Source organism: Gigantopelta aegis, chromosome 2 (assembly GCF_016097555.1).
Source record: "Gigantopelta aegis isolate Gae_Host chromosome 2, Gae_host_genome, whole genome shotgun sequence".
Taxonomy (NCBI): domain Eukaryota; kingdom Metazoa; phylum Mollusca; class Gastropoda; order Neomphalida; family Peltospiridae; genus Gigantopelta; species Gigantopelta aegis.
Genome location: NC_054700.1, coordinates 29,736,995 through 29,751,626, shown reverse-complemented (window position 1 = coordinate 29,751,626; position 14,632 = coordinate 29,736,995). Strand labels below are relative to the sequence as shown.

Genomic DNA, 14,632 nt, shown 5'->3' with positions numbered 1-14,632 from the left:
CCTACCCATTGAATCGTTGAAACTCGCTCTGGCTGGGAACCGGTACCGGGCTGCGAACCCTGTACCTATCAGACTTATGTTCCATGGCCTAACCACGACACCACCGAGGCTGGTAACAGGATTTTATATTGGGGGTACCCACATTCGGGTTGGGCAACCACACTGTCTAGGAGTCATGTTTTTTGGCAACAGAAAAATGTAAAATGTCGTGCTGGGGGACAGGTGTTATTGGGGGGGGGGGGGGGGGGGTGGTGGCCACCGGCCTCAGTGGTTCCATGGTTAAGCCATCGGACATAAGTCTGGTGGGTACAGGGTTCACAGCCCGGTACCGACTCCCATACAGAGCGAGTTTGTACGACTCAATGGGTAGGCGTAAGACCACTACACCTCTGCTCTCTCTCTCTCTCTCTCTCTCTCTCTCTCTCTCTCTCTCTCTCTCTCTCTCTCTCTCTCTCTCTCTCTCTCTCTCTCTCTCTCTCTCTCTCTCACAAACCACTAACAACTAACCCACTGTCCTGGACAGACAGCCCAGATAGCTGTGGTATATGAGTATGTGTGTGCGTACGTGCCCAGGACAGCGTGCTTAAACATTACTTGGATATAATATGCACGAAAGTAAGTTGAAATGAAAATGAAATTGGGGGTCCGTGGCACCAGTGACCACCCCACCTCCACCAACCACCCACAACCCCCACACCACCCGCGGCTGCTTTATCGGTTTTATTTAGCACATCTCAGCCGATTGTAAACATTGTCCATCGTTTAATATGTTTTATGTATAGCTGCTTTAATATAATCGAAATGGTTCCCCATCTACAGTCGTTTCGGTTATTTAACTTCCATTGTCTGGCGTCAAAATCGATTAGTGTTGAGATAGCTCCAGTGTCCTCTAGCGTTGTTCTATTATATGTGAGAATAACACATATAATAGAATAACGCTAGAGGACACTCGAGCAAGTGTTGAGAATATATACGGACGACAGAGTCAAAATCCGGGAAAGGGGGGGGGGGGGGGCACTACTTTTATAAACAAATGAAACACTATACAAATTAAACCTTGAGATTTGTATGCTATTTTCTGGAATTATAAAAAAGTGAGATTCTCAGGGAGGGTACGGCCCTGGACGAGCTGTAATCTTTGCATTTCCTTCGTACATTCAGAGCCGGTTAATCCTAGTAGCACACGTAGGACGTGCTGTGTACCCAGCGCTTTAGAGGGTCCGCGTTTCAGGGGGCCCCGCGGTGATGTGTATATTTATTTTTCCCAGGTCATTTTTCCCACTCGCCCCGAGGGGGTTGCAAAATATATATCCTGGGAATGGGGAGCCGCTATTACGTGTGCTACAGGCCACGCGGATGCTTAAACCGGCTCTGCGTACATTCTAAAACAATGTGAAATAGAAACTACCAGTATCATGTTGAAATGGTATCAAATGGTGCCCGTGTGCTATACATAGAGAATAATACATGAATGGCCGTTAGATACCATTTATCTCACAACGAGTTGTTTTAAAATGTATCTGACGAGCGAAAGCGAGTTGTGAGATAAATTGTATCTAATGGGCACGAATGTATTATTCTATTTCTTACATATCCTCAAAAACCAGGTTTTAAGCAAATTTTAACACCTTTTTCGACTAAAAGTTATTTACAGCCGTTGCACTTGTAGCTGACTTACGCGTCACAAACACATGAATGTCAGGTTAACTATACACCACAGTCTAATAGATTTCCATCGTGTATTGATTCATTGGTTGTATTGCATTGGTGACCTGATTGATCATCACCTAGGAGCAGCCAGTCGTATGTCTTGAAATTGCTACCACACATACATGTGTTCACAACCATGTGTAACCAAAAATAACGCATGGTGTTCTCACCAACGGGTGTGTAAGAAATAGAATGAACACAGTGCAGGTTTTCCGTTGTGTTGTTTTACAGGAATGTTAAATGAATAACACAAGTCACAAGTTGGTCAGGTAGGTTCTTATTGTTATTTCAAACATGAAACATTTTTCACAAGTTAACAACATGGTAATACAGACAATATGGGTCTCAGCTCTTGGGCCAATAACACTAAGTCGTCTGTTTTTGATGTTAGAGAACATCAATACGCATGAACAGAACCTGTTCTCCCCTAGTCTGACGTCATGTATGTATGTATGTATTTATTTATGTATGAATATCTATATATTGTATGCATGTCGAGGTTGACTGTTACATACGTAGATATTAACGCACTGGAACAGGGGATAATTAAATCCTTTCTGGCCTCACAAATTGTCCCATGACGTTGCTGGGACTCGAACCTGTGGCACCGAATCGCCCGCAAATTGCAGACTAACCACGATGCGCTCTGAGCTATTGTATGTATGTATGTATGTATGTATGTATGTATGTATGTCTGTATATATATATGTATGTATGTATGTATGTATGTATGTGTGTGTATGTATATATGCCCACAAATGACTGTCAGGTCAGATGTCGGGAATTAACTTGCTTATATCAATTTAATGTTCAAGCACGCTCGTATGTATTTATTTATTATGTTTTTATACTGTCAACATGTGTTAACATTTCGACATTATCCACATAAACAAAGTGGGACTATCCTACCTGTTCACTCCTATTCCCTCCGCGTATTAAAAATAGTTCTGACTTAGAATACGTTTTAATCATGGTTGAAATATACTCTGATTTTATTTTAACACTACTAAATGACATGTAGCGGTGTTAAATCGACGATAACGTACCTCGAAAATGAAATCAGAGTATGTGTATCTCCTAATTATCATATAGGTTTATGACATCGATTTACTCCACTGCCACCGTAAGGTTGTACTATACCAAATAAAATCCCATCGGCGACCATGTTAACGTTTCTGTTTTTAAAAACACTGTATGCAATATATCAATCAAACTGTGACCCATAAATATCAGTACTACTACCCATACCTCAGAGTATTAACTGAAGAAAATAGTACCTTTCGCGGCTCATTTTCGGTATAACCAGATGTTTTTACAACACCCCTAGTTTTGCACACAATTTGGGTACTTTTTTTTTTTACAGGTACCCCATACTTGTTTCAAGCACAAGGCTACTTGACACAGTGGTACTAGACGAAATAAAAGTGCATACATTGTTTGTTTTGCCCAGATGAAACTAATTTATTTCTACAACCAACACACACATTCATCATCAATCACAGCACTTGTGGTGTTAACTTCTCTGTCAAAAGTTCGGTGCACCTCCTACTTTGGTCCAGCCGGAAGTTATTTGGTTTAGTACTACCATAACATGTGGAGGAAGACGGGTAATTAAGGTTCTGTTGGATCAAATCAATTCACATTGCCGATAATGTTAACATTTTCTATCGGAACTGATATTATAAACAGCATAAACAGTAAACGTATAAAACGTTTGGCACTTTACATTTCATCTACCTTTAAGAAAATGGATTGTCATGTGGTATTTAGAGGTATCTAAGAATGTCTGTATTAGCAATTCCAAGTTTTGCCAAAAATCGCACATCCATTTTTATTGTACCCCATGCTGGTTTCAAAACTAAAAGTACATTAATATATTGGGAATAGATAACAGTATTTGTCTTAATAATTAATACCACACTGTGTTAAGGTCTAAGATTACTACCCATCTGACAACCAAAGAGACCAAGTGAAAAATGATTTTATTTCTAACTACAGCAGTATATAATACAAGCAAAGAAAACAGTATGCAAATTAAGGTGTTCTGACCAGGTCAGCCCTTCCTCCCTGGTGCCAAACATTAAACATAAACACTCTTATCTCAGCACGGAAAGAAAGAAAGAAAGAAAGAAAGAAAGAAAGAAAGAAATGTTTTATTTAACGACGCTCTCAACACATTTTATTTACGGTTATATGGCGTCAGACATATGGTTAAGGACCACATAGATTTTGAGAGGAAACCCGCTGTCACCACTACATGGGCTACTCTTTCCGATTAGCAGCAAAGGATATTTTTATTTGCGCTTCCCACGGGCAGGATAGCACAAACCATGGCCTTTGTTGAACCAGTTATGGATCACTGGTCGGTGCAAGTAGTTTATACCTACCCATTGAGCCTTGCGGAACACTCACTTGCGGAACACTTTGGAGTCGGTATCTGGATTGAAAATGCCATGCCTCGACTGGCATCCGAACCCAGTACCTTGCGGAACACTTTGGAGTCGGTATCTGGATTGAAAATGCCATGCCTCGACTGGCATCCGAACCCAGTACCTACCAGTCTGTAGACCGATGACCTAACCACGATGCCACCGAGGCCGGTATCTCAGCACTGAGACAGACACTTAGGTTTGTTAATTACACACATCCGGATCAGTATCTCCCCTCACAAGTAGAAACTATTTTATATGGCGTAATTCCCCCCTTTGAACCTGAACTACGAATATAAAGTTAACCCCATATATTCTAACAATAATTAACTCCATATATCCTAACAACTGAAATTCACAGCTGTAGCTGCTTCCACTCCATAAATAGCTGAAGGTCTACAAGGTATATAATAAAGTTTGTTTTGTTTAACGACAACACTAGAGCACATTGATTTATTAATCATCGGCTGTTGGATGTCAAACATTTGGTAGTCTTAGAGAGGATACTCGCTACATGTTTCAATTAGTAGCAAGGGATCTTTTATATGCACCATACCACAAACAGGATAGTACATACCACGGCCTTTGATATCACAGTCGTGGTGCACTGGCTGGAATGGGAAATAGCCCAATGGGCTCACCGACGGGGATCGATCCCAAATCGACCGCGCATCAAGCAAGCTTTTTATCAGTGGACTACGTCCAGCCCCAAGGTATATATATATATACCTCGAACTTAGACACGGAACGTCTTGGTTTGCTTTATTTCACATTGCTATGCCGTGAATATCCTATTGATTCTGTCTTGTGTACAGATACGATTTTGATGTTGTTGTTGTTGCTGAGATTTTATGATGCCGATAATCCTGGAACTCCGCTACTCTGCATTTGCTATCATTCTAACACCTTAATAATCCTGGAACTCCGCTACTCTGCCATTTGCTATCATTCTAACACCTTAATAATCCTGGAATTCTGGTATTATAGCACTTGTTATCATTCTAGCACCTGCTATTATTCTACCACTTTAACGATTCTGGAACTTCCGTCATTTGCTATCATTCTTGCACTTTAATGATCCTGGAACACCGGTATTCTGTCACTTGCTATAATTATACCACTTTAATGATCCACAACATGTGGTTTCTCTGTAGAGCGACAAACTAACATTTTCAGTTCATTGCGAAACATCTTGTAAGAAACTAAATAAATTAAAATATTGAATGCATAGCGGGTAGTTCCGATCTCCTTAATTATTGTTTTTACTAGCAGGTATGTCTGGTAACGATTCCAGGCCAAGTCCTGGGAGAGCCTGGGATCGAACCCCGATAGCTTCTGGTGTGAAGTACAAAATACAGGATGAGAATGATCGTCACGGGAAGGGTTGTGACGATCTGGTAGAACGAAACGGCCAACAGCATCACAGTCATGGCGGAAGTCCTCTGGTGCTTCCTTTGTACTTTTGTATCTCCATCCTCGAGAATCTGCGCATCTGTTTGATGACGAAGATGTTTAACACAAGGGCTCCGACCAGCACGGGGAAAAAGAAGACCACTTCCGTACACACATTCCATATGACGAAGACATTAATATGGCCGCCCCGCGTCACTTCCTCTCGTAACGCACACTCAGCGTCAGTAGCGTTGAAGTGGTAAAAGTATCCGTAAATCAGACTCATACACACCGACAGCGTGACAAGAAATGCTATTACAATTTTGGCACGACTGGTGGTACAGTACTGTTTTCTCTTCAAGGGGTGACAGATGGAGATGTATCGCTCCACAGCGAAGCTGAGCACAAGGAGGGGCGATAAGAACTGAGTAGCGATGTAAAGAACAGGGAAGATCTCACACAGGCCTGGGCTGTCTAACGTCGGAACGTTCCACACGCTGTGCAGCTCCAGCATAGAATGTAAGACGAGGAAGATGAGGTTGCCTAGCGCCAGGGCGGCCAAGTAGTACCCAGACGAATGGCGCATGCGTGGCTGAAGCCAAACGATAAAGGATATGACATTTCCAGGAAACCCTATGACGTACATGATCGGCGTGACGTAGCGATCTGCGTAGACATTTTCTGGGGAGTACCTCAACTCCAGGTCCAAGTGAGTTGAAAACTTGATGTTGTTTATCCGGGAGTCCCTGAACGAGGACGAATTAGCGTCAACCCAGAACTGCGTGACCGTAATGGGGAGAGAGCCAGTCACATTCATCTGGAAGAAAGAAAGAAATGTTTTATTTGACGATGCACTCAACACATTTTATTTACGGTTATATGGCGTCAGGCATATGGTTAAGGACCACACAGATATTGAGAGAGGAAACCCGCTGTCGCCACTTCAAGGTGGATATAGAAACGTGTTAGAGACGATTAGCGACAGGACTTTCTACAGGTTCTAATAGACTAAACCAATTCCTACTGCCGATAATGTTAATGTTAATGAATGAATGAACGAATGATTAACGACACCCCAGCACTAAAAATACATCGGCTATTGGGTGTCAAACTGTGGTAATGAAAACAAATAAAGTGATGATCAACATCAATATAACAATTCAAGATTTAAATAAAAACAGTGTAAAGAACTGTGCAAAAACACAAATATCACAGATAGATACTGACTTTTACTCAAAATTTCAATTGTGCTGTATTGGCCATTCTCAAAGAGAATGTTACACCCCTGCACCACGGTGAGGTTACAGCACGCGCAGGGGCCGATAATGTTAACGTTTACTAATAAAACTGATGTAAACAGCGTATCAACACACCCAGGAAGTACAGCACCTCACATCTAATCTACCTGCAAGAAAATGGGTTGTCACATACCATTTAAGATATTTAATTACTGTTTTTATTAGCAATCGTCATTTTTGCTGAAAATTGCAGTTCCACTTTTTGAGGTACCCCGCATTAGTTTCAACCTCTGGTGTATACTGCATAACAACTGTACAACAAATAAATGTGTATTGATTTATTGTCAGTGGATAATGTTATTTGCTCAAATAATCAATGTCAATGACTACCAATCACACCCACAGTTGCTTTTACTCCGTAAATATTTGACGGTACACCTCGAACTTTGACACGGAACGGTCTTCTTTAGTACCGTGCAACCTTCAGTGGAGGCACTGTGAATAATTTTTTCATTACAACTTATTTTCGTGCTTACATCCAATTAAATTTCGAACACACTGTCCTGAGCACACACCTTAGCTATCTGGGCTGTATGTCCAGGACAGTGGGTTAGTTGGTAGTGGTTAGTGGGAGAAAAGAGTGTGTAGTGGTCTAACAACTACCTACCCATTGAGTCGTTAAAACTCACACTGGGTGGGAGCCGGTACCGGGCTGCGAACTCTTTACCTACCAGCCGTATGTCCGATGGCTTACCCATGACACCACCGATGCCATCCATTCCATCCCCGCCATCAAGCATACTTTGAAATTTGTTTTTCGTACTAAAGTTTAGACGAAGGCTAAAATAAAATGTGTTGAGTGCGTCGTTAAATAAAACATGTCTTTCTTTTTCCATACCCCCAATAGACAAATCATAACTTTGTTCTACAATTGGTACACCAGAGGTTGTGGTATATTCTATCCTATCCGAGAAACGTGCATACCTTACACAACATCCCTTACTGCCGACAGAACATGTAGCCTATATGGCAACACTTAGGGCCTCCACGACTCCACAATATTGGGCTCGAGTACTCGAGAGTCAAAGTCGACCCGGACCCGAATACCCGACACATATACCAGATGAGAATGAGACTAAAGGGCCTGCTACACGATACGATAGAATCGGACCGAGTTACTCGTACGAGTCACTGGCACGAGCCACACGTTACGATATGCTTGTTGGTGTTGCAATCCGAGTGACTCGTACGAGTCACTCGTATCGTGTAGCAGGGCCTCAAGGAATAAAGTAAAATAGCTTTATGCATCTTAATTCCAGGGCTGAACAGGAATGCCAAATAATGCCATTGCATTTTACACATTCAACTTTTGTTTTCCCTCCATACCTCAGCCCTATAATGTAACTGGCGGCAAGCATATGGCAAAATGAATTAAACAATATAATTAAATGATAGTGCTCTTCCTTGCACAGGTACTGGAGACCTCATCTTCATAAATCAAGGCTAATATTCGTTCCTCGTATTCAGCCTTGATACATGTCGTCAAGAAATCGTGCCACAAAATGCTTAAATTTCATTGGATGCGATGAGATCTGATTGCAACGAATCGCAACGCTCCTTATAGATTCCCTTGTTATGTAAACTCCATGTTGGCGGGCGAACACTGATATTGCTTTCAAGATTGTCACATGTTACCGATGCTGTGATTGGTCAGCGACGTCATCGTGTAAGGGACATAATCGGTGTTACAAATTTTCTTCCAATAGAGGGCGCTAGTAGTGGATATCAGTAATCTTGACTACATGTATCAAGGCTGAATACGAGGAACGAATATTAGCCTTGATTTATGAAGATGTGGAGACCTGTGAACGGACTCGAGTCTTGCTAGACTCGGCCCGTGCCCGAGTCCTCGTGGAGATCCTAGGCAACACCCGAGTATTCTCTTTCACACATTACAACCTTAATGTCGACCTCTGATGAGGATAAAGAAGCCGCTTATAAGCGCCCTTCAACCTTAGTAGATTGACCGTCCCACTCTAGGAAAAAATAGGAAGCGGAGTCAGCCTCTACTTCTCTTTTGTAGACTTTATTTTACATTGATACTATCTCGTACCCTTCGGAGCCGGGCCCGTCCGCACCACTATACCAACCCATGACGACTGGACTATATACGCTAGTCTGATACTCTCTCGTTCAGACGGACCCGGCTTCTCAAGATCTATATTTCAGCACAGCACTACACCTTATATTGATACCATGTCGTATCCTCCGGAGCCAGGCCCGTCCGCACCACTATACCAACCCATGACGACTGGACTATACGCTAGTCTGATACTCTCTCGTTCAGACGGACCCGGCTTCTCAAGATCTATATTTCAGCAGTGCACTACACCGTATATTGATACCATCTCGTATCCTCCGGAGCCGGGCCCGTCCGCACCACTATACCAACCCATGACGACTGGACTATACCCTAGTCTGATACTCTCTAGTTCAAACGGACCCGGCTTCTCAAGATCTGTATTTCAGCACAACACTAATGACTCAATCTAGGGTTTTCTTGACTTGATGCAAACCATCTCGTTCCTATAAGCTGTGCACCCTAACGGCCTTAACGAGGCCACACACGTGGACATATAGATCGGCCTTTAAACTGGTACACCTTCAAAATTTTATGTCGAAATTTCTTTTTTTCTTTTTTTTTAATACAATGTATTATTAAATAGTCTGATCCTTTCTTATTAATCTTATTTGTTTTGGGGCTTTCCTTCTAAAATGCTCCAAATTATATAAATATTCGGCCGGGCAGTCAATTCCTTTTTATTTTATTTTAAAATTCTATTAACTGTTTCATTAATTGCTATATTCGAAATTCTGCCCATTTCCAACTCTACCCCCACCCCTCTTCTGTCTCGGACCCAGTCACTGGCGAAATCATAAATTGTGCCCAGGAAGGACGTGTTTGAACCTTAATTGGATATAGGCATGTTAATATGCCATCCAATCGACCTTAGCATGGCATAATGACGAAACACTGTTATGTGATGCTAATGGGAAAATGCTGTTATTGCAGCCGTTTATTGATATTGTGAAGTTGTGAGGAATGTAAAATTTCAGAGAGACCGTCACACAAACAATATATTGTATTGAGTGATTTGTGTTTTGCAGAACATAACAATTTGATCGACATGGATGGTACAGTTTTCATTTCGATACATTGCTGACTTTTAATACGGGTCTCGTTCCAGCCAGTGCACCACGACTGGTATATCAACGGCCGTGGTATGTGCTATCCTGTCTGTGGGATAGTGCATAAAAATTAACCCTTGCTACTGAAACCCATTAAAGAAGTGTATTTTATCCTGGAATGAATGAACCAAACAATGCATCGTCCATTGGCTTTCAAAGGTAAATATATATATATATATATATATATATATATATATATATACTCTTCAAAAAAAGAAACGCAAAAGGGTACAAATGGGTTATAACTCCGATTTTATGTTTCCTACCGGTTCATGCTTTGTGAATATAAGGTCATTGCATGTCCCAAACACATTCCCACGGTTACATTCGATAAAACGCAGCTACTGTACAATAAAGTTCCAAAATGTAAATATTCGCAAAAACGCAGCCACGTGCAAACCATGTCACCACTGCACGTGCGTTGTCTGCACGTGCAACATGAACACCGACAGTATAAAAGTGCAGGGTGTTCGCTTGCCTGGCCTCTGTATCTGGCCGACAGTTGACAATCCAGGACATGCCACGTCTCAGTGAACCGCAGAGAAACAATGCCATCGGCCGACTAGACGCAGGCGAATCCAGAACGGCGTTGCCAGGGCATTCCATGTGTCCCCAAGCACCATCTCCAGACTGTGGGACCGTTACCAGCAACATGGATCAACACGTGACCTCCCTAGATCCGGTCGACCACGGGTCACTACCCCCGGGCAGGACCGCTACATCCGGGTACGCCACCTTCGGGAACGATTGACTACTGCCACCTCCACAGCCGCAGCAATACCAGGTTTGCGCAGGATATCCGACCAGACCGTACGGAACCGCCTACGTGAGGTAGGAATTCGTGCCAGACGTCCTATTCGAGGTGTCATCTTAACACCACAACACCGTCGACTCCGACTGCAGTGGTGCCAGATTCATCGACAATGGCCTCAACTGCGATGGAGACAGGTGTGGTTCAGTGACGAGTCCCGATTTCTGCTCCGACGTCATGATGGAAGATGTCGCGTGTATAGGCGTCGTGGTGAACGTTATGCGGCAAACTGCGTGCAGGAAGTGGACAGATTCGGCGGGGGTAGTGTCATGGGTGGGCAGCCATCTCACACACTGGCAGAACTGACCTGGTCCACGTGCAGGGCAACCTGAATGCACAGGGCTACATTGACCAGATCCTCCGGCCACACATCGTTCCAGTTATGGCCAACGCCAACGCAGTGTTCCAACATGACAACGCCAGGCCTCACACAGCACGTCTCACAACGGCTTTCCTACAGAACAACAACATTAATGTCCTTCCTTGGCCATCGATATCACCGGATTTGAACCCAATTGAGCATCTATGGGACGAGTTGGACCGACGCCTCCGACAGCGACAACCACAGCCCCAGACCCTGCCCGAGCTGGCAGCAGCCTTGCAGGCCGAGTGGGCCACCATCCCCCGGGACGTCATCCGTACTCTGGTTGCTTCAATGGGCAGGCGGTGCCAGGCAGTTGTCAACACACGCGGAGGCCACACCCGGTATTGACTCCAGATGACCTTGACCTTGGTGGTGTGTCCTATCACTTACTCACAATGGACTAGAGTGAAATGTGAACAATCCTGCAACATTTGGTAATTATCGGACTCACCATTCAATAATTAAATCAATTCTCCAAATGTTACGACAATGTGGTTTTGCGTTTCTTCTTTTGAAGAGTATATATATAAATTAACTGTTTATCAAAATCAGTACAAAAATTCTAAAGTTAAATAAAAACACATCGTTCCAAATCCATTTAATATTACACAAAACACTAGGCTGTCGGAAAAGACAATGGTGGGCCAATTGATCGTTTTTAATACGTATACTAAATTTGAGTAGGTTCTTATTGGTATAACATGTTTGACCGTACGTTTTGTATCGCACGATATTTAAAAAGATAGAGAAAAAACAGGAAATAGTTAACATTAAACAATTCAAAACTTCAATCAATTTTTTATTTTTTTTTAAAAGCCACAAAAAAAAAAAAAACATAAAAAAAGCCAAAACAAAAACATTAAATCAAGCATCTATTTACGTTGCAAAAAAAAAAAACAGAATGTGAGTAGGTTAATCAGTTTACACATCATGATTCGACCACTGACTGATCTTCTCAACTGTGAATTACAAAAACAATTAAAATGTTCAAAAAGATATATCTGTGCACAAAACAAAGTCCAAATGACGTATTGAAAAAGAGAAGGTACATTAAGCATGCTCTAACGAATTAATGTCCGGTGGGTCATCTATGGCTAGACGATACGTAACCGAAACACTGCCTCTATCCAATAAGGTTTGTTTTTGTTTAACGACACCACTAGATCACGTTGAATTATTATTCATCGGCTGTTGGATGTTAAACATTCGGTAATTTTCAAATATAGTCTTAGAGAGCAAACCATCGACATTTTGTGTTCATTATTAGCATGGGATCTTTTATAATGACCATACCACAGACAGGGTAGGACATACCACGGTTTTTGATATACCAGTCGTGACGCACTGGTTGGAACGAGAAATAACCCAGTGGACCCACCGATGCGGCTCGATTCCAAAGCATATACAAACAAAATGACTGGACGCAGGTTTGCCGAATTATTACGTCTACTTTTACGCTCCTGGTTTCGTACAACGTTGTAGTGCTTAGTTTTTGATTAAAAGAACCTAACACTTATTGCCCAGATAAAACTGTAATGGAAAAACTGAGCTATCAAACGTTGGGTGCAAGGTTGCACGTCCCCTGCGCGTACTGTAACCTCACCGTGGTGCAGGGGTGTAGCATTCTCTTTGAGAATGCTACAGCACAAATTGAAATTTTTAGTAAAAGTCAGTATCTATCTGTGATATTTGTATCTTCGCACAGTTCTTTACACTGTTTCTGTTTGAGTCTTGGGTTTTTTGTATTGATGTTGATCATCACTTTATTTGTTTGCATTACCATAGTTTGACACCCAATAGCCGATGTATTTTTCGTGCTGGGGTGTCGTTAAATATTCATTCATTTAGGTTGCACGTTTAAATTTCGGGGCGGGATTTAGCCCAGTCGGTTGAGTGCTCGCTTGAGGTGTTTTCGTCGCAGGATCGAACCACCTCGGTGGATCCATTCAGTTGATTGAGTTTTTATCGTTCCAGCCAGTGCACCACAACTGGTCAAAGGCTGTGGTATGTGCTTTCCTGTCTGTGGGAAAGTGCATATAAAAGATCCCTTGCTGCTTTAAGAAAAATGTAGCGGGTTTCCTCTGATTACTACAGTACCGAATTACCAAATATTTTACATCCAATAGCCGATGATTAATTAATCAGTGGGCTCTAGTTGTGTCGTTAAACAAATAAAAAAAATTATTCAGTTTTTCTTACACATCCGTTGGTGAGAACATCATTCGCAGTCCCCTCTGCACACACACACGCACACACACACACACACACGCGGTCTCGTACGCTTATGGACTGTTCCCTTCTCTGGTATCACTTAGAACCAATGTTCAAAAAGTTTGTTTTTGTTTAACAACACCACTAGAGCACATTGATTTATTAATCATCGGCTACTGGATGTCAAACATAATATGGTCATTTTGACACAGTCATAGAGATGAAACCCGCTATATTTTTCCATTAGTAGCAAGAGATCTTTTATATGCACCATCCCACAGACAGGATAGCATATACCACGTCCGTAGATATACCAGTCGTGATACACTGGCTGTGACGAGAAATAGCCCAATGTGCCCACCGGCGGGGATCGATCTCAGACCGACCGCGCATCAAGCGGGCGTTGTACCACTGGGCTACGTCCCGCCCCAAACCAATGTTCAGTGCATGTCATTATAATACAACTATGACACTCCAGAAACGCCTCTTGTCACAAGATCCCGTGTTAACGTTCCTCAAGTGGTATGTTCCCCCAATTCGCATCCCGAAAGATAAGATTTGACTGAGAAAACAACACCTACCTTTCCGGTTTCCTAGACCGCCACAGAGGACCAATCAGTAAACTGTTCCTGGCTGTAGCTATGACAAGCTTGCTCTTGGACTTGGTTCCCGGTGAACCCTGACTGGCACTGCGCCCGTTTAGTTGCGGCTCGTAGAAACCAATTGGTGTTACGGCGAAACCCGACATATTTATCATCATTTGGGGAATTGAACATGTTTAGTTCTTACACGTGAAGAACACGAGATGAAAAATGACCAGGCAATTATCAGCGCCTAGTCTGAGGGACGCAGCCTGACTTATCTCGGTTTGCTGTTCCATAGATTATTTTAAACGGCAGCTGTAACATGTATGACACAATGGTAATGGTAACCCGGTTGTCTCGTAGGATTTCAGTTTCTATACGTATTCTAATCACACGCTTCCTAGACAATCGATTTTTGATTACTTATGAAAGAAATATGCAAATGTGTTAACAATTGGAATTACTATCGTATACGCCTTAGATTCTATCAGTGTTATGAATGACAGGGCGAGATGTTGGTCTGTGGTAGAGCTGTCGCATCACGGACAATGGGTGATGGGATCGATCGACCTCGTAGGACCCGCCGTTTTGCCCTCGTTTCAACTAATCCCCATGTCTGGTATATCGAAGGTTTTGGTTTGTGA

General features: G+C 42.5%; 1 protein-coding gene across 1 annotated transcript; it reads right to left on the bottom strand.

Moving 5' to 3' along the window:
* Window positions 1-5,565: 5,565 nt before the first annotated feature.
* LOC121388137 (neuromedin-U receptor 2-like) lies at window positions 5,566-6,348 on the bottom strand. Its single transcript, XM_041519376.1, has one exon. The coding sequence runs from the start codon at window positions 6,346-6,348 to the stop codon at window positions 5,566-5,568; it is 783 nt and encodes a 260-aa protein (XP_041375310.1).
* Window positions 6,349-14,632: the final 8,284 nt, after the last annotated feature.

Bases quoted from the DNA above. Each gene is read 5' to 3' on its own strand.
- LOC121388137 (XM_041519376.1), bottom strand. From the start codon at position 6,348: ATGAATGTGACTGGCTCTCTCCCCATTACGGTCACGCAGTTCTGGGTT.